At 39.1% G+C, this 18,773-nt stretch overlaps 1 protein-coding gene across 1 annotated transcript in view; it reads left to right on the forward strand.

Moving 5' to 3' along the window:
• The window catches only part of IQUB (IQ motif and ubiquitin domain containing), a 124,892-nt gene extending 114,089 nt beyond the window's left edge, over positions 1–10,803 (forward strand). The window contains exon 13 of the mRNA XM_027102063.1: positions 10,685–10,803. Within this exon, the coding sequence (XP_026957864.1) occupies positions 10,685–10,693 (9 nt within the window). The 3' untranslated portion in view covers positions 10,694–10,803. The remainder of the gene's footprint in view (positions 1–10,684) is intronic.
• The last annotated feature ends 7,970 nt before the right edge of the window (positions 10,804–18,773 follow it).

An 18,773-nucleotide genomic window follows, 5' to 3' on the forward strand; every position in this document is an offset into this window, starting at 1 on the left:
GGAGCACAGGCTCTGGACACGCAGGCTCAGCGGCCATGGCTCACGGGCCCAGCCACTCCGTGGCATGTGGGATCCTCCCGGACCGGGACAGGAACCCGTGTCCCCTGCATCGGCAGGAGGACTCCCAACCACTGTGCCACCAGGGAAGCCCCCCAATTTTCTTTTTTAAGCTGAAGATTCTACCCCCTCGAAGAGGCATATATCCTAGAATAGGGTCAGCTTGGGGTTTCAGATTCTCAGCAGCAATTCCCTTTCCCATCTTCCATGGGAATTTTAGGTTCGTAAGCCAAGTGAACTTCCAATGTTGAACCCAAGAATTAGGAAGCATGTTGTCCCTAGCAGCCCTGGGCAGGAGCGGGCCTTTCTTCTTCCCCTCCCTCCCATGACAGAGGTAGCCCTGCATCCTTACAGTATGAGGGCACAGGAGAGCTGGTACTCTCTGGAAGGAGGTACTTCCAAAAGGAAAAAGGGTGGAGCTGAGTGAAGCATGGGTTGTTCCTCCAAAATTACATTCATATAAACCATTAACCTGCTCAGGGGTAGAGTGAGTTAAGGCACAGAGAGGGGCAGTAGTTACTCTGAGCTTCCTTTTCTCACCAGGAGAGAAGAAGCTCTCCTACAATAAGGGAGCTAACATAAGAACTACAGTGAAACTGTCTATACTCTCAATTTCAAGCACTGCTTTTGAGGCTACCACCTCCTCTCCGCCCAGCTCATTCCCTTTGATAATCTGACTTCACAGGAGAACTTGCTCTCCCCATCTCCCCACTCTTCCATCTCCATCTGTCTCTTGGTGATGTCAGCTGCGCTGTGATTTTATGCGTTCTAGGTGGTTTGCCAAGGGTTCCCAATGAGGTTAAATCCCAGTTGCTCACAGCAATAACCAGCTGTACAATACCTACTTTACCAGGTTTTTTCCCTGCTCTGTCTTACTCTCCTTACTGCTTACTCTGCCTCCCTGGCATCACCTCCCAAACAAAAATTACCCAAGTCTTTGTCTCAAACTCTACTTTTGGGGGCACTCAAGTAATTAGCAATGATGCTGACGACACTGATAACATGGTGATGTAGCAAACTCTTTCATAGTTGATCCCTTCACATAGATCTAATGGAGCACATATTCAGAGGACTATTTGTTGAGGAAAACTGATACTTGGCTCAACAGCTCCATTCCAAGCTTGTTGACGCACCAGCTGGCATTTAAGGGAGGTACCCAGAATCAGCCTGCTTCTTTTGTGTTGGTTCATGGGTAAAGAGATACATTTAATGTAGCTGCAATTCAGTGCACATCTTTAGGCTTAGTGGTTGAGGGACCAGCAGACTGCCTGAGACTTTTGGTTCTTTGGTCAAAAATCACCACAGTCTTGGCAGACAGGACACTCAAATGGTTACTAACTCCCCAAATGTTTATCTATTGGTGAGCATACATGAAGCCTCCAGCTTACGTGTGTCTTTAACTCACTCTCTCCTCACTCGTGTCGGTCGCTTCTCCAGGCCACTGATAGAACATCAATGCAGAGGCTTGAATGCCTCTTAAGGCTTGTTGGAAATTGGAAGCTGAATCTCTATCAGCATAAGTAGCTTAGGCAACAGCTGTCTTCTATCAAGGGCATATATCACTTTCATAACTGGAGCTTTAGCTGTGTTTTTTGGGTTTTTTTTTTTGTTTGTTTTAGCTGTTTAATTAAGTGTTGTGAGGACAAAATAGATGAGAATGTCAGGAAGTGGGGTGGGAACAAATATATGAACATACTTGTAGAGGAGAGACCCAGAAGGGAGGTTTAACCTTTTCTCACTTTCCATCTCCTAAGCTTATATATAGTAACAATACATAAGTGATTTGTTGAGTTCCTTCTTATAATGCCAGGTATTTGCATTATTTTATGCCCTTTGACAATCCTATGAAATAGGGAATATTATTATCTTGTTCAATAGATGAGGAATTTGAGGCTTAGGAGGTTAACTATTAAGACTTGCCAAGGTACATGGTTAATAAGTAATGAAGCCACACCGGCTCCCACCTATTCCCTGGAAAGCTTAGCTCTGAACCGTTCTGCTGATACACTGCAAACTAGATTATGTGATAGGAAGGGCACCCCTGGGGCTGTACAAATGGCAGCCCTTCCACTCTGCTCTATCGCCCTGGGCAAAGGGAAGGGTGGACTTAAACTTAAGGCTCATTCTGTTCTCTATTGCATGACCTTGGACTGTTAAGTGGTCTCTGTTATTGATGCGCTAAGGCCCTTGAAGGAAAGGCAGCACCGGGAAAGGGAAGATCAGTTCACACTTTTGTTGCTTCTGTTTAGTATAAGTCTGAGTTTTATAGGGCAGTGCCAGATTGATTTATATCCTTTCCTGCAATAAGAAAAAGGAAGAAAATTTTTATTTAAAAAGGAAAGATTCTTAAAGTCTGTGGGAAATGAATGGGATTTTAAAAAGGTTAGATTTTTTCTCTTTTGACATTTTCTGTTATGCTGACATTTTCTGTGGTGTTGGGTTGGGGGCACTACCTTTTCTGTTTTGCTTTATGTTTGTCTTAAACAAATCAAGTTCTTTGTTTTAAAACTATTTCTATTTTTCCTTTTCTGCTTCGTAGGAGCATGTCTCTCCAAGAAGATACCAAATCGCTTTTATTTGGTTCAAGTTTAAATTATAGTTGTTGAAAAGATTTATGCTATTTTTCTTTGTTTAAAAAATTTACACTGGAAATACATGTATCCCAGAAGAGAAACGAAGGTTTCCCTGGTTTAAAGGATTTTAAGTATTTAAACTCTGAAAAAACACAATTATATGAACACTAAAGTCATGTTTATGCAACACGTGTGGTTTTGTTGATTTTGATAGGCAGGATGGATAACTTAGGCCAAAACTCACCTTTGGTATAAAGAAACATCAATATAATATTTCACCAAGGAGCACAAGTAAAGCCATCCCAACTCAGACTGCGAGGCTAGCATGCCCCATTTCAGTGGGTTCCTGTGTTAGTAAGTTGATCTCGTGAGGACTAATTGAGTGGATAATTGCTCGACTACACAATTTTTCTGGTTTAAGAGTCAGAGAATTTCAAGAACTGAAGGGACTCTTAGCTAGTTTTGGTCTTCCCAATATAAATCAATCTTTCCTTTTTGTTGATGTTTTGTTCTCTCTTTTGAAAATGATATTCTGCACAGTACAATCGAGAAAACATCCTATGTGGTCATCCCCTTGTATAAAGCCACTGGCACCTATTTTGGTTTCCTGGTCCTGCCATAATAAAGTACTACAAGCAGGGTGGCTTCAAACAAAATGTATTCTATCATAGTTGAGGAAGCCAGAAGTCCAAAGTTAAACTGTCACCTTGGTTGGTTTCTTCTGGAGGCTCTTAGAGAGTGTATGTTCCACACTCCTCTCTGCTTCTGGTGGTTGCCAGCAATCCTTGGTGTTCCTTGCCTTGTGGGTACATAACTCCCATCTCTGCCTCCATTTTGACATGACTTTCTCCTCTGTGTGTGTTTTTGTCCAATTTTTCCTTTTCTAATAAGAATACTCGTCGTTGGATTAGGACCCATGTTAGTCCATTATTTCCACATTTTAACTTCATCACATCTGCAAAGACACCATTTCCAAATAAAGTCACATTCACAGATACTGGGATTGGGACATCAACATACCAGTTTTGGGGAAGGGGCACAATTCACCCTACACTAGCACCACGATGACACATTGGAAGTGCAAGTCCACCTTGATTTGTACTCCTTGGTGAAATGTTATGTTGATGTTTCTTTATACCAGAGGAGAGTTTTGGCCTAAATTATCCATCTTGCTCAGCTTTCCATTTATTTCCTCTAAAACACTTATCAAAATATGTACATAATTTATTCTTAATCTATCTCCCAAAGGACAAGGATCTTGTCTATCTTATTTCCTTTCAAATTCCAAGCGCCAACCACAGTGCCCAGACATATAGGTGTTCAGAAAATATTTTTTGAACACAAAATCCATGGAGAACACACTCTATGTTTGATTTTTTTTAATTCAAGTATAGTTGATTTACAATATTAGTTTCAAGTGTACAGCATAGTGATTCAGTATTTTTGACTAGTTTGCATCTGCTAATCTCCAACTCCTAATCCTTCCCTCCCCCACCCCTCTCCCCCTTGGCAACCACAAGTCTGTTCTCTATGTCTGTGAGTCTGTTTCTGTTTTGTAGATATGTTCATTTGTGTCATATTTTAGATTCTACATATAAGTGATATCATATGGTATTTGTCTTTCTCTTTCTGACTTCGCTTAGTATGATCATCTCTAGGTCCATCCATATTGCTACAAATGGCATTATTTCATTCTTTTTTATGGCTGAGTAATATTCCAGGTTAAGAGTCCACCTGTCAATGCAAGGGACATGGGTTTGAGCCCTGGTCTGGGAGGATCCCACATGGTGTGGAGCAACTAAGCCCATGCGCCACAACTACTGAGCCTGCGCTCTGGAACCTGTGAGCCAGAACTGCTGTGCCTGCACGCTGCAACTGCTGAGGCCCTCACACCTAGAGCCCGTGCTCCGCAACAGGAGAAGCCACCACGATGAGGAGCCTGCTCACCGCAATGAAGAGTAACCCCCGCTGCCGCAACTAGAGAAAGCCCGCGCACAGCAGCAACGAAGACCCAACGCAGCCCCCCCCACCAAAAAGAAAAATTCCTTAGCAGTCCCTTTCAGGAGAGTGTTAACAGTGGAGGATTTCACTATTCATTCAGGGCAATTCTTAAACTCAGGACAGTTGTCACTGATGTAATGGCATTTCTATTTACGCAACAGAAAACTTGTTTTATACAGATTAGTGTTCCTTCATATAAAAATATATTGCAGCGCACATCAGAAAAGGCTAAGTTAAACCTTGTTTATCCAGGGTATATTTCACAAAAACGTTTTTCTCCAGTCTGTTGCTTTAAGAAATGTCCTAATTTTTCAGCCAAAGAGGCCTCAACAAATTTCAGAATTTGCTTAGGTTATAGCTAAGCAAAGTTATAAATATAAATATATAAATATAGTTATTTGCTTAAGTTATAGTAGACTTCTAGGTTCAAAAATTATTATTTTTTTTAAAAGCAAGTTTTATGTTTATTTATTCATGACCTAATTTTTTATAGACAGTATAAGGAACTGTATTTAAAGACTTAAAAATAATGTCTTTTTCTAACAGAAAGCACCATACAATCATTGTAGAAAACTTTAAATATATGTATAAACAAAATCAAAAAAATAAAACCTGCTCTAATAAAACTGTGATGAACAGGTGAGATACTTTTATCCATTTTGAGTTAAATTCAGAATAAATTCTCAGTATGTACAAATTTTTAAGTATATTATACATGTTTAAAACTATTGATACTTGGCTATTATGGATAAATCAAATGTAACTTTTTTAAATAAGCAGCCTAAATTGTTAAGATAAGGAATAAAGCCAAAGCATGAAAAAAATAACCAGGGTAACTTATTCCTAAAAATATCAGCCAGGAGAAAAAGAAAATAAGCCAACTCAATCCTCTAGGTCATGTTTACTTAATTACACTATGATTATCTATAAGCTCCATAAAGGCTAAGATTTTTGTTAGGTTTATTCACTGTTTAATTCCTGTGCCCAACAATACCTGCCATATATTAATACTAAAAAACAATTTGTTGAATGAGTTAATTAGGAAAATATAATAAAACTATGGTCTGTATGCAATTTGTAGCCCCCTTTGGCAGTGTAAGTCTAAATAATCAAAAAGTATTTATGCAGTAGCTTTTGTGTTTGGATCCCACAGATATCTGCCTCTAGTTTACATGTGAGGAAACCAGGGCTCATAAGTATTGGTCTCTGGTTTTTCTTGCTCTGATAGTCCAGCAAAATTAAGAACAGAACTGACCCACGCAAATGAGAAATGAGTCGCAAATGTGCTAGGATATTGATTAGCTACAGATATCTAAACTTGAGATCTATAATTTGAATATGACTTACTAGGAGGTGAATCTTGAAACAAGTTTAAAGAAACTCACTGAAGCTCTTCACATGTAATATTACACTTGGACCTGATTGTTGTGCACTCTGGGTTATTTTGCCAATTTAACTGCATTCTCATTTAGTTTCTCCATCTAGTAGCGTCTATGTTTATTTACATTTTCTGATGAGGTTGGATGAAGATAATTTTTAATAATATCTCCCCGGTGCTCAACTTCAGATGAATGTTAACCACTTGGAAAATGCCTTTTCAGAATTTGCTGAACCAAAGTTAGCCCCAAACTTAGCAGACGATCTCTGCTAAGTTTCCCGAAGTCTGATCTTGTGCATATTCAGCCTAGCCCAATGACCCACCTTCAATCTCTATGCAGACTTCCGCCTGTCCTCCACCAGTAGAGCTCTGGAAGCTCCTCTCTAAGTGCCAACCCCTTCAGCAACTTGCAACTTCAATCTCTGCCTCCTCAATGCCCGTCACTCCTCTTAGAGTCCACCTCCTTGAGCCAAGGTAGAAAAGTGACCTCTAAGCAGAATCCAGGGCTATCATGAGGCTCACCATGTGTGTTTTCCTCCTCGGAGAATCACAGTCCTGTGCTGCCTATTGTTCAGTCCCTGACAACGGTTACCTCATATATTTTGTCCAGTTTAATAGTTGTTTACAGTGTGAGAGGGAACGATACTTGTACCACTCGTTCTGTCAAGTCCAGAAGCAGAAGTCCTATTTAATTCCTACTATGCTGTCTTCATTATATTCTTCTTCTTGTTTTTTTTTGCCCTGACTTTTGCTTGATTGAATAAAATTATTTTATTACTCTTTTTTTGTGATTTGAAATCTACATTCTATTTCTATTACACTAATGGTCATTTTCAAAAAAAATTTATTTTATTTATTTATTTTTGGTTATGTTGGGTCTTTGTTGCTGCGTGCAGGCTTTCTCTAGTTGTGGTGAGCTGTGGGGGGGCGCTTCTCATTGTGGTGGCTTCTTTTGTTGCGGAACATGGGCTGTGGCCCACAGGCTTCAGTAGTTGTGGCTCACGAGCTCTAGAGTGCAGGCTCAGTAGTTGTGGCGCACGGGTTTAGTTGCTCCGCGGCATGTGGGATCTTCCCAGACCAGGGATGGAACCCGTGTCCCCCTTCATTGGCAGGCGGATTCTTAACCACTGTGCCACCAGGGAAGCCCCCCAAAAATATTTTTGACCAATATTTGAACCTTTATTTTTTAACAACATTAGTAATTAAAGTGTACATATAAAATTTCTCCCTCTAAGAATGTGTCATGAATAAATATTAGATAAGAAGCATCTGCATTATCATAATGTACAGTGCTATTATTTATACCTAGAAAATCTAAAAAGAACTGAAATTTATTACATCTAATAACAATAAGATAATTCTAATTTGGCTAGAAAATCAAGACTCTTCCTTTATACTAAGACTTCTATTGGCTCCTGGAAGAGGATCATGGGCAGCCCTAGGCATATTCCTTGGTTCCCCTCAACTCTGGTTAAGGCACTAGGGATAACTGAAGTTCTCTAAACGGAGTTAAAACCCTACCAGGATGAAAAGCCTGAGGTTAGGACTTTAATCCAGATATCTCAAATAGATGAACAAAAGTAAACTCATGCCACTGTGCATAGTAATATCAGGCTATTATCCTTTTTTTTTTTTTTTTTTTTTTTTGCGGTACGCGGGCCTCTCACTGTTGTGGCCTCTCCTGTTGCGGAGCACAGGCTCCGGACGTGCAGGCTCAGCAGCCATGGCTCACGGGCCCAGCCGCTCCGCGACATGTGGGATCTTCCCGGACCGGGGCACGAATCCGTGTCCCCTGCATCAGCAGGTGGACTCTCAACCACTGCGCCACCAGGGAAGCCCAGGCTATTTTCTTTGTAGCTTAGGGACTTTGTACTTTTTTTTTTTTTTAGGGAAATAGTTTCTTCGGTATTATATTGACTCTGAATTTCACTCCTCTCCTTTGGAGAGGTGTGTGTGTGTGTGTTTAAAGAATAGTTTCCTGTTGATTCTCTTGGAAGAATGAGAAAGATTATCCTCTCTTTTCTTAACACTGGTAGAGAAATCTTGGAAGATTCTAAGCCTTGGAGAGTTACCTCATTTAATCTTCAAAACCGACCTAAGAGTAAGACACTACTATTTTCTCCTTTTTACAGATGGGGAAATAGAGTTTGAAGAGATTAAGTAACTTGGTCATGTTCATATATCTAGTAAGTGAAGTATCTAGTGTTCAGATCCAGGTACCTGATTTTAGATCCTGTGTTCTTATATGCTCTGAAGAAGCCAAATATATATTGAGTATCAATATGTAGAATAAATAATACAGCCTATAGCACAGCCCCAGGGAAAAGACATCTCTAATTTCAGAAGTTACCTAGAGCACTGGAATTTTATATCCCCATGAAGTAAGTACAGAGAGTGTTTTCTAGAGGCAAGGGGAGCTGGACATTCTACTTCCTGTCTTCTAAAACAACAGGAAATTCCTTCTTTCCAGTTAAAAGTATTAAGCAAGTCAAGGCCATCTATGAGCATTACATCCTGGACATGTGAAGTCTAGAAAATAAATACCTGTTGTACCAGAACAAAGGCCATCTAATGGTTTTTGTCCTAGGCAACTCAAGGGAGGCTATCTCTTAAAAAATGTTTCCAAAGTACATAGTATTTTATGGAAAAAAAAGTGAAGATAAGAAATGTTGCATATTAAAATGTTTGTGACAGGTGCATTTAAAGCCTTCTCTAACCTCCTGCCTCTCAGTGTGTTTACATGACAACTCACTTGAATAAATACTTAGTCTGGAGGCTATTCTGGAAAGCAGGGGCCCCTGATACGCTTGGTAACTATAGTTACAGTTGTCTCTCCTTTTCCTGGAATGTAAAATAATTTATCATCATCTCAGAAGTCATTCTGAAAGCCTTAATGAGATAAAGACTCATTTTTTCCAGGTGATATTCCTACTGTTGAGTGCTAGTCATAATTTCCTTCTCTTAACGATAACAGAGATGTCTAGCTGTAAAGCAGAGGCAAGATGTGAATGCTAACGTCTTACAACGTGGAGAACACATCAATTAATTTAAAAACATTCTTCCTTAGGAAAATGTTTTTTCTCTCTTCATTAAAATAAAATAACTATTTAATTGATGATTATCCCAAAAGCAGCTTCCAGATAATGATTATATTGAGTATTAATTGGGTAATCCATACAAACTTGGCAAAACATGAACTGATTTTTTAAAAATGTTTACCAAAAATCGAAACGTTCCTCCCAGTTGGGAGATGCAAACTGTAACCGAAGAGATGGGAAATTAATCTCACAGTGAATCATACCCTTAAGACCCTGATGTCTCTTGTGGGAAGAGACAAGAGAGTAATCTCCTCTACTGGTGCAGAAGAAGTTAACAAAACTTTTCTTATCTCTCGAGTTATTTTTGAGAAGGCGTTTAGGAGGAGATTAAAAATTTTACTCCTTTTATTATACTAAAAGGCATAGCTTTAATACAATAGGAACACTTCAGTAAACATCCTTTAAAATAGGTTTGTCAATCTCTCCTACTATGGCCAAAGTGTGCTATTTTCTCCCAAAGAAAGAGAGGACTTGATATGCCAGGAAGAGCTCTTCTCCAACTTCACATCCACGCCCATTGCTGGGGGCTGCGACTCGAGCCCACCTTGGGCTGGGAAGCTGATTTGTGTGGGTTTTGGATGCCATCCTCTCTTTTCATTCTGGTGTGAACACAGTGAATTCTAAGAAAACACACTGACAAGGACACAGGAAATACTTTGAGTGCACATTTGACTTCTTAAGCAAAAGTTTCTTACTCTGTTCTTGTTCATCACCTTCAGAATTGACTTCTTAAGGAATTCTGAGCCTTGCCGTCCCTTTAGTGGTGCCCCCAACTCCAGGCACTAGAGGGACTGCTTGAGTTTAGCAACACCTTTGAAAAAAATAAATTTTTTGATGATTTGGTCAATCATTTATTTCCATTTCTTTCCCTGCTTAGAAAATATTCTTTGTCATCTTTGGCTTGACTATATTTAAATAAATTTGTTTGGTTTTATTTCCTTGGTAGAGGAATTGGTAGAGGAGATATAAGAAAGTGGGACTAACTTCGGAAATTTAAAATAGTATCAAATCAGTGGTTCTCAATTAAGCCAGGCCTAATACTCCTCCTTGAAAGAATATTTGGTTCCCCTGGCAACCAGCCCCCATCCTTATGTGCTATCCCAAAATCATCTCCCTAACATAAATCCAGTAGTGATAGAGGGCTTGTTATATATAACAAGACACCCATTTCACCTTTATGACTCTAAAGTGCTTCCAGAAACTGAGGACAAGAGACCAAATATTATAACAAAAGATGCTGCCATTGTTCTTGTCACTCACTCAGGAAATTCCAAAGGTTTGGGGAGCTGTGAGCCAGGAAACATGGAGGAAGACAAAATACATATGAGAAATATATTTTGGTCATCTGAATGGCCAGATATATATGTGAAAAACCAAACTCTGCACACCAAGTAAAACAAAGCCAAAGATGAGTTTATGGCAAGGGTTTTGACCGACAAGCTGGGAAACTCAAGGCTATGGGAGCAGTGAGTTCCCAGCTGTTTATAGGCTAAAGGGTTTTTATGGGGTAAATGCGGAAATTATTTGTCTTTTTCAGCTGACCGGTTGCATGATGGTCTTCTTTCTTTTTGAATCAGGGTAGCTGACTTAGGGGAACAAAAAAGTCCAGAGGCGGTGTGAACTGACTTTTGACCTTGGCAGATTGCTGGTGTCCTCTGCTGATTTCTGAGAAGAGCTGTAAAATCTCCCAACTGATATTAGGTAAGGTTAACCTTTGCTTTTCTTTAATGCACCTGTGTCGCCAGCTCCTTTTTGTCCCCAACATAAGTGACTCCACTTCAGTTTTGGTTCTACATATATTTCTTATAGATCACAGTATCATTCTCAGCAAAGTGATATGTCATAATAATACCACCCCGCCCTCTGCAAGTCCTCAAATCTGATCATATTCATGGTTGTGGGATTCTATATGTCTTGGGAATGGGAAAGTGGAAATTTGGTGGGTAGTGGTGGAGGTGTGGTGGTAGTTATGTGGGATTCTGCCAAAATGGTGTCTTATCATCAAGTCTTTCGAGAAGCATTGATCCTGTTGGTCGTAAGTTCTGTATTCTTCAAATATGGGCCACGTGTGCCCAGCATAAGCTTTAGTAGCCAACTCCTGGAAAACACGATCTTGGGTAGCATCTGACACCATCTTGTTCATATTTGTATGTCAAAGTAACACTTTGAGGGTGTAATGATTATTAGTGAGCTTTAAGTAACATTTCTTCAAGTTATTTAAATTGCATCAGTAGCTTTGTTTGTTTGTTTAAATCTCATTAGTAGCTAATTCATTTAATTAACTGCAATTTTCCAGGATGGTCTTTTGGTAGCTTATGTGTAAGGAAATATGAAATTTCCCTAAAGTATTATAAATAAATTCATCTCTTTCATCATTAACGTATGACGTTTAATGTTAACTGGGTAGCTAATAAAAGTCTTAGAATAGACTCATAAAAATAAGTAGAGGGCTTCCCCGGTGGCACAGTGGTTGAGTCCGCCTGCCGATGCAGGGGACACGGGTTCGTGCCCTGGTCCGGGAAGATCCCACATGCCGCGGAGCGGCTGGGCCTGTGAGCCATGGCCGCTGAGCCTGCGCGTCCGGAGCCTGTGCTCCACAATGAGAGAGGCCACAACAGTGAGAGGCCCGTGTACCACAAAAAAAAAAAAAAAAAAAAAGTTGAGATTAGAAAATGAGCCTTGTAGGAAAAGATTAAAAGATCATTCAGGGAAACCGAGAACCGTTTTGCTGGTAATCTTCATTTAGCTGATAATAGAAACTAAGGAGAATATTGGTGAGTTATCGTTCTTCATAAAGAATGGAAGGGAGAGTGAATAAAGTTATTTGTAACACTTGAATGGGTTAGAAATTCCAGCCAGTTGGAAAATATTAAGGATTGCTTTGGAAATTAAAGTAATAGTTTGGAATAGTTCTCTGGATTAAGACAGGATAATTTCCTCATTTGTTTGCTGTGCTCTGAGACGGATTCACTGAAGCACGTGGACAAATTTGATAGCTTTAACAAAGTTCCGTCAAGGTTTAAATGTTAGAAACCTTCCGTCATTCTTAGAACGGCCTCTGGAGGTCAGGGTTGAGGCATGGTGCATAGCTAAAATTCCTCAGTCACTGTCTGCAGTCAAAATATGGCAAACACTGATACTTTTGGTTCTCCATCTGGCTTCATTCATAAGCTCTAAATTTGTTTACTCACAAAATGTAATTTAACTAACAAGCTAATATGAAACATTCTCTGTTATTGGATATTTGAATATATATTAAGTTTATACATTTAAGTAAGAGTCTATGTTATTTCTGTTAAAATAAAGAAGTTAAGGCTCTAAGAACATTTTTAAAAATCTATTTAGACCTTGAAATATGCAAGGACTTGTAAAATAACATGTATTAAGAATGAAAGGTACCTCAACTTTAAATTAATAGGATATTATAAGTTTTGTCATGTTCCTGAAATTTAGGATTGCAATTATTTTCTTAATTCAAAAGCATTTGAAAGCTCTCCAAAACAGTTTAAAATCATTTGGAACAAGACAGAATAATTTACCATTATTATTGTACTTTAGTGTTTTTATCATGCGCAGTTCAGAGGATGGCATGCAGCCAAAAGACATCTCCACAGTTCCTCCCGAGCATCCTCGGCCAGAGCTAAATGACTAGTGAAGGCCAGCGACCAGGAAAGGGGAGATTAGAGGAAGGCCCTTCTAAGAAGCTCTTTACCAATTTCTGGAGCTTCAGTCTTTCCTCTTCTCCAGTTATTTACTGCTTTCTTACCTTATTTATTTATTTTTAAACAATGATCCCAGATGTCCTTGAATATTTGGGGAAACTGTGAAAGGTAGTCTTTTTTTTTTTTTTTTGCGGTACGCGGGCCTCTCACTGTTGTGGCCTCTCCCGTTGCAGAGCACAGGCTCCGGACGCGCAGGCTCAGCAGCCATGGCTCACGGGCCCAGCCGCTCCGCGGCATGTGGAATCTTCCCAGACCAGGGCACGAACCTGCGTCCCCTGCATCGGCAGGTGGACTCTCAGCCACTGCACCACCAGGGAAGCCCAAGGTAGTCTTTTTAACAACTAAATGAAATCGCTATATTTAATTATGTGTCATGTGGTATTAGTACTTGAGCTGCTTCCAAATATCATTCAGTAAAAAAGAGTATGCTCTGGTAGTTCCAGTAATGCCCAGACTTTTCTGACCCCTTCAGTCCCTTCCCCTATTCCTCCCCTCACTCCCAAACTTCATTATTTACAGCTCTAATATCATCTTCTCTGTGAAGACTTCTCAAATGCCATCATGTGACTTTCACCACTCCTTGCTGGATTCTCGCACTGGGCCTTGTATGCACCTCTGTTAAATCTCACTCAGTGGCATGTTTTTGAGTTCTTCCATGCTCCTAAAATTTACAGTTACAGCAAGGTGGTAGAGAATATTCAAAATATGTAAACACCGGTAGAACATAGGTGTCGGTCAATCAGAATGGAAACCAGCTTTAAATAACACTGGTGTGTTGGGCTAAATAAGAACCCTGGAACCAGCCTATGAGCTCTTCAAGGGCAGGACTCCTGTTGCATTTGACTTGGTATTCTTAACACCTAGCACAACACTTGGCTTACAGTTGATCGATAAATGTTTTGTGAGTGAATGAATATGAAGAAAAGTTATGCATTAATTCCAGGAAGAGCCCTGAAATCTTAGTAGTGACTTCAAGGTTGCCTAGCATCATTTAACCTGAGACATTAGTTTAACTTGAGGTAAAGGCATTGTCCTTCATACTAGTTGATCCTAATGACACACTCCACAGGTCCTAGGCATTGAGTTGTCCCCACAGGCAAATTGCCCTGAGCCATCTGATCTCTCTCATACTTCTGTGATGTATTTTTGAGGAAGAGAACGGGTTAATTAAATTGGATCTGCGGAAGGAGAAATAGTAGACAAACCTATCTCCCAAATAAAACTAAATTTCCATGATGCCATTTAAAATATAACCTATAGCTAATTATCTAAAAGATATTAAAAGAAACATTTGGAAAACTATTACACCTCATAAGTTATTTTCACATATGGTGGGATACTATATACTTATATACTAGATAAGAGTTATTCTTCATTTAATGTTTATCTATTGTGGAAAGAGATTCTTTACATACCATTTGGGACTGTTTAAAATGAAGAAATACATGTTCCACTTACCACAGTATAGCAATTCTTCAGAGACTTTTTTCTTTAACCTAAAAGTAAAGACAGAGTACATGTCAACCTGATTTCCAACTATCTTTGCTGTGGGTGTTTCCTTTATCCTGCAAGCTGGGATGGCTTAGTTCCGGTCCACTTTCTTTTAGCAGCCGAAACGTTCTGCTCAGCAGAGTGGTAGTTCCTTCTCTCCTACCCTGAGCAGGTGCATATACCCCCCAAATACACGTCGAACTGAGTAGATTCAACTGCTCATATTAGACTGACTCCGAGGAATGCAGAAAGTCTGGGGCCAACGCTAGTCAGTTTGAACTTAGTTAGACCTACATAAAATAATTATTTACCTCTGCTCAATATATTGCTTCTAAGTGATGAAACCACAGAGGATTAAAGGGCATGAGTTGTGTACATCAGTGCAAGTTAAAATGGAAAGAAGGATGGGGCCATAGAAAGCTCTAAATCGACAGGGATGCTCCCAGTTTACTCCTGGGAGACAGTGTGATGGCAGGCACATCCCGAAACTTCTCGCAAACCTTTTTATCTTCAGAAATATTAAGCATTTGTCTTAATCACCACTAAAGTATCATCTGCCTCCAATTTTCTACAGTTTTTAAAAAGGCAACTGGCCATAGGTTTTGGTAGTTGTGAGTAAGTGGGTTATGAAATAAGCATGTTCTGCCTGCCCAAGAGCCTCAGCCTGAGCTTTTTCGCCCCAAATGCCTTAATGTTAGTAGTGCAACAGTTATCTCTTTATCCCACGGACAGTCCTTATCGGTCCAGAAATGGAAGCCCCATAATGTTTTGGGAGTTAGTCTCTTTCATTTACTGATTGGTTTCAGGGCACTATCCCCTTCTACAGTGATGCCTGGCACAGATTATTAAAATTTACTGGACTACAAATTTGCTTTCTTAAGACATCAGTGTAAATATTGTGAGCGATTTATTTTTCCAAAAGTGAGAACAAGGTAATAGAAATTAGTCCTAAACATGCATGCAAAAATGGTGAAAGTAATGATGCTTAAACTTAAAAAATAACATTTGCTGTGGTTATGAGGCAAGTGCCAAGTGAAAGAGAGAGACGCTTTCCAGAGCCTGAGTCTCAAAGAGTGTCTGCTTAGAGATGGGGTGATCACATATCCTGCAATTTGCAGATACTGAAACCCAATTTTCACATTTTAGTCATGGGTAAGTAAGATCTGGAAGATTGAGTCATGCTGAAGGATTTTATTTATATACAATAATTTCAGTTTATTAATTTATAACAAAAATAATGAGAAGTAGACTAGAATTCCATGGATCTGGTCAGTAAATTGTGTTTCCTATAGGTAAATTTATTTACAAAATAAAATCAATACTAGAAGGCCTCTCAGTAACTATACTGCTATAGAGTTGGGAGTCACACAATCTCCTGGGACAATTAAAATAATCATTAAAACTGAGAAGTACTATCACGTATCTCCATTATAAGACTTCAGTTTTAAAGGAAAATTATCCAGTCCCTTAGACAGTGATGGAAACACACTGGTAAATTTTTACTATTAAATTTTTATATTTAGAATCAAGTTTTAGCCCTTATAGTATTGTACTTTCTCTTAAAAGATGTAGTATTTTCCAAGACCATAGTTCTCTCAAGTTAATTATATTTCAAAATGCTTTACTTTCATAAGGCACCAGAAATAGCTTGTTAAGGTTTAGGAAATACAGTTGTCTGAGCAGTCTATTTACAAGTCTTTACCTTGGAGGGTTATTCCTTAAGGAAATATCAAATCCAATCATGTTCATGCTGGTTATAGTTAGCTTTTGTTTCTTACCAATATTCTTATTGATACCTTATTTTGGATATGAAACCCTTACACAGGTTTATAGAAGTGAACTGAGATTGGTTATACCAGGCAAATAGCTTAATGACTACATAGCAACTGAAGAATTTGTTGAAATTTTGATGTACGCAATTTAAGTGGCAACCTTAGTTTAGTCTTCCATTTTTTTCACATTTTCTTCAAGATAGGATGTTTCTACAAGACTCTTTGTCTGTTTTATATGTGTGCAGGTATACTGCGACCTCAAAGACATTGAGGTCGCAGTTTTCAATATTTATTAAGGGTCAGTAATTGTAAAATGCAGTGAAAATTTGAAGATACAGCCAAAGTAAATTTCTTTTTAATTAAGCAGATTGGGTCATACACAAAATATTGAAACATTTAAAGTGTCTAAAATGAATTGTTTTTAACTAATTTAAGCAAGGTAGCTCAGGTCTTTTTTTTTTTTTTTTTTTGACTTAAAAAAAGAACTTGAACAAAGGTCAAGGTAGGTGCCTCATTAAGAATATTAATTGTTTTCATTTTTTTAAGTGAAATAAAATTGATAAAGAAACTTCCTAAGATAGTTTGGTTTAGGAACCATTGTCCTTAGATATGGTCTGAGCAAGAATATAAAATAAACACTCCTTTGGAAGTGACTTTTGTGATCTTTTTAAAAATATCTACATAGCCTAACTTGATGGCTAATACTGCCAGCAAAAGCAACTCCCTGTATGTAACTGTAAACACATAATATTTGTCTGGGGGAGCCCACAGGTAAGTTTGAATTTTCCCAGGAGAGAGCAGAGTACTGAGAATGGGGAAATAGGACTGGTGAGTTTTGAAAGAAAGGAATGAAAGTAAAAGATAAGCATAACTTATCTACACATAAGCATCTTACAAGTTTAACTTATCTTAAACTTGAGCATAAACTTATCCTACACAGTCGAGGTAGGGCTTAGGCAGTTGGACACACCAGGTGAGCAATAGGACATGGGGTGTGAAAGTACTGAAAACAAGAAAGGAGACACAGAAAAGGAGTTATGTTTTCATACCTACATAGATCCACATGTCCTCATGCATTTGGGAGTTTGCCTCCTACCCACGTGGTTTAATATTGTAGGACCTCTGAAAGTCCTGGACCAAAAATATCTCTTTTGACTTTCCTCCCTAGTTGCTTGAAATTCTCATTATGTTTATTCTGGGGGGATAAAAGCAAGGTTGATCCTGCCTTGTCTTCTAATCAGCCTGGAAGCAGCTTGTTAACAAGAATGGTACCCTATTTCTCTGAACCCTCGTACAGTGCCTAACAGTGATGCTTACAGGTGACCTTGACATGTGAGGGAAGATGGGGCACTTTCATTTCTAGCTGTTGAGACCTCCATTCACATTGGTGTATCCAAGGGGCACCGAGGAAAAAGGAAAAAGCACAGCCTCCTCGGTAGAGGGGCACCGAAAAGAATAGGGGGTGGGGAACCTTGAGCCACCTGGCCTGCTGTCAGTCTTCCAGCTGGAGGAAGGCTAATCATAGAAGTGTTTTGTTGATCAACCACTTTACGAGAATCTTGTGTTATCTCTCTGAAGATGGTGGAATAGGAAAAGTGGGGGCTTTAGGGGCAAAAATCCCTTAGAACTGATTCCCAGCTGTGGGATTTTGCACAAGTAACCTCTCAGCTTCAGTTTCTGATCTGTAAAATGGGATAAGACAGTAATTTCCCTGGCCTCGTGGAACCCAGTCTCCTCTCTACCTACTAGTGATTATGTCTGGCCAAGTTGACACGTGTGTCCTCCTCTTTTACTGCTTCTCACCTGCCTGCCATCCCCACCCGACCTGTTCATGTGGGGCAGGGATTAGCACAGTAGAATTTATTGTTTAGAGCTGGAAAGCTGGAAAAGCATCTGTTTTTTCAAAAATCACGTCTACAGTCTTCGGCGCTACTAGCTGAGCTATCGATGGGTGCTGTTATTTTTTTTTTTTTTAAATAAAAGAAAAGTTCTGTCTACATTCTGATTTTTCTTTCAAATAATGTGAAGGTAAACGTCAACTCATGGACAAATTCCAAGTTAATGCAGCCTGATTTAAACTATTACTCTAGGTCCTTAGACTACATTTGCAAATCTCGTTCCTTATGCTGTTTTGCAATTGAGATCCGTTGGTACACATCTGAGTACAATTTTCAAGGTTCCAATTTGCAGCATTACAGTAGGGCAGAAATATTTCATTGCTGTTACTCCTTAGGTTTTCTGATTATACAGGAGCTGGATTCTTGGTTGTAGAATGAGGAGTGAAGTAAAGTGGTAGGTTTTTGTTTTTTCATAATCCAGTCTCTGCATTTTGCATATTATTGCTTTTTGTAGGGTTCTTCTTGCTTCTGGTACTTTAAACTATCTTTTAACATTTCAATTGATGTTATATATTGAGCAGATGTCTTAAATTATTTGAGCATGTTGTTCAGAGAAACCTAAAGAGAATTAGTTTTAAAAATCATTGTTTTTAGCTTTTCCAAAACTTGGTAAAGCACTTTCTCCACTTTTTTTTCTTTCCACAGTAACACTCTTGATTTCCTCTTTTCAGGTCGTATGTTGCCTCATATTTATCTTAAATTCACTAGGGTAAGGCCCAGAGTACATTTGTTAAATGTCCAATTTGGCGATAACCAAGTTAACAAGTAACATTTATTATTAAT

Source organism: Aethalodelphis obliquidens, unplaced genomic scaffold (assembly GCF_003676395.1).
Source record: "Aethalodelphis obliquidens isolate GAN/ISIS:26980383/991018 unplaced genomic scaffold, ASM367639v1 scaffold5, whole genome shotgun sequence".
NCBI classification, from domain to species: domain Eukaryota; kingdom Metazoa; phylum Chordata; class Mammalia; order Artiodactyla; family Delphinidae; genus Aethalodelphis; species Aethalodelphis obliquidens.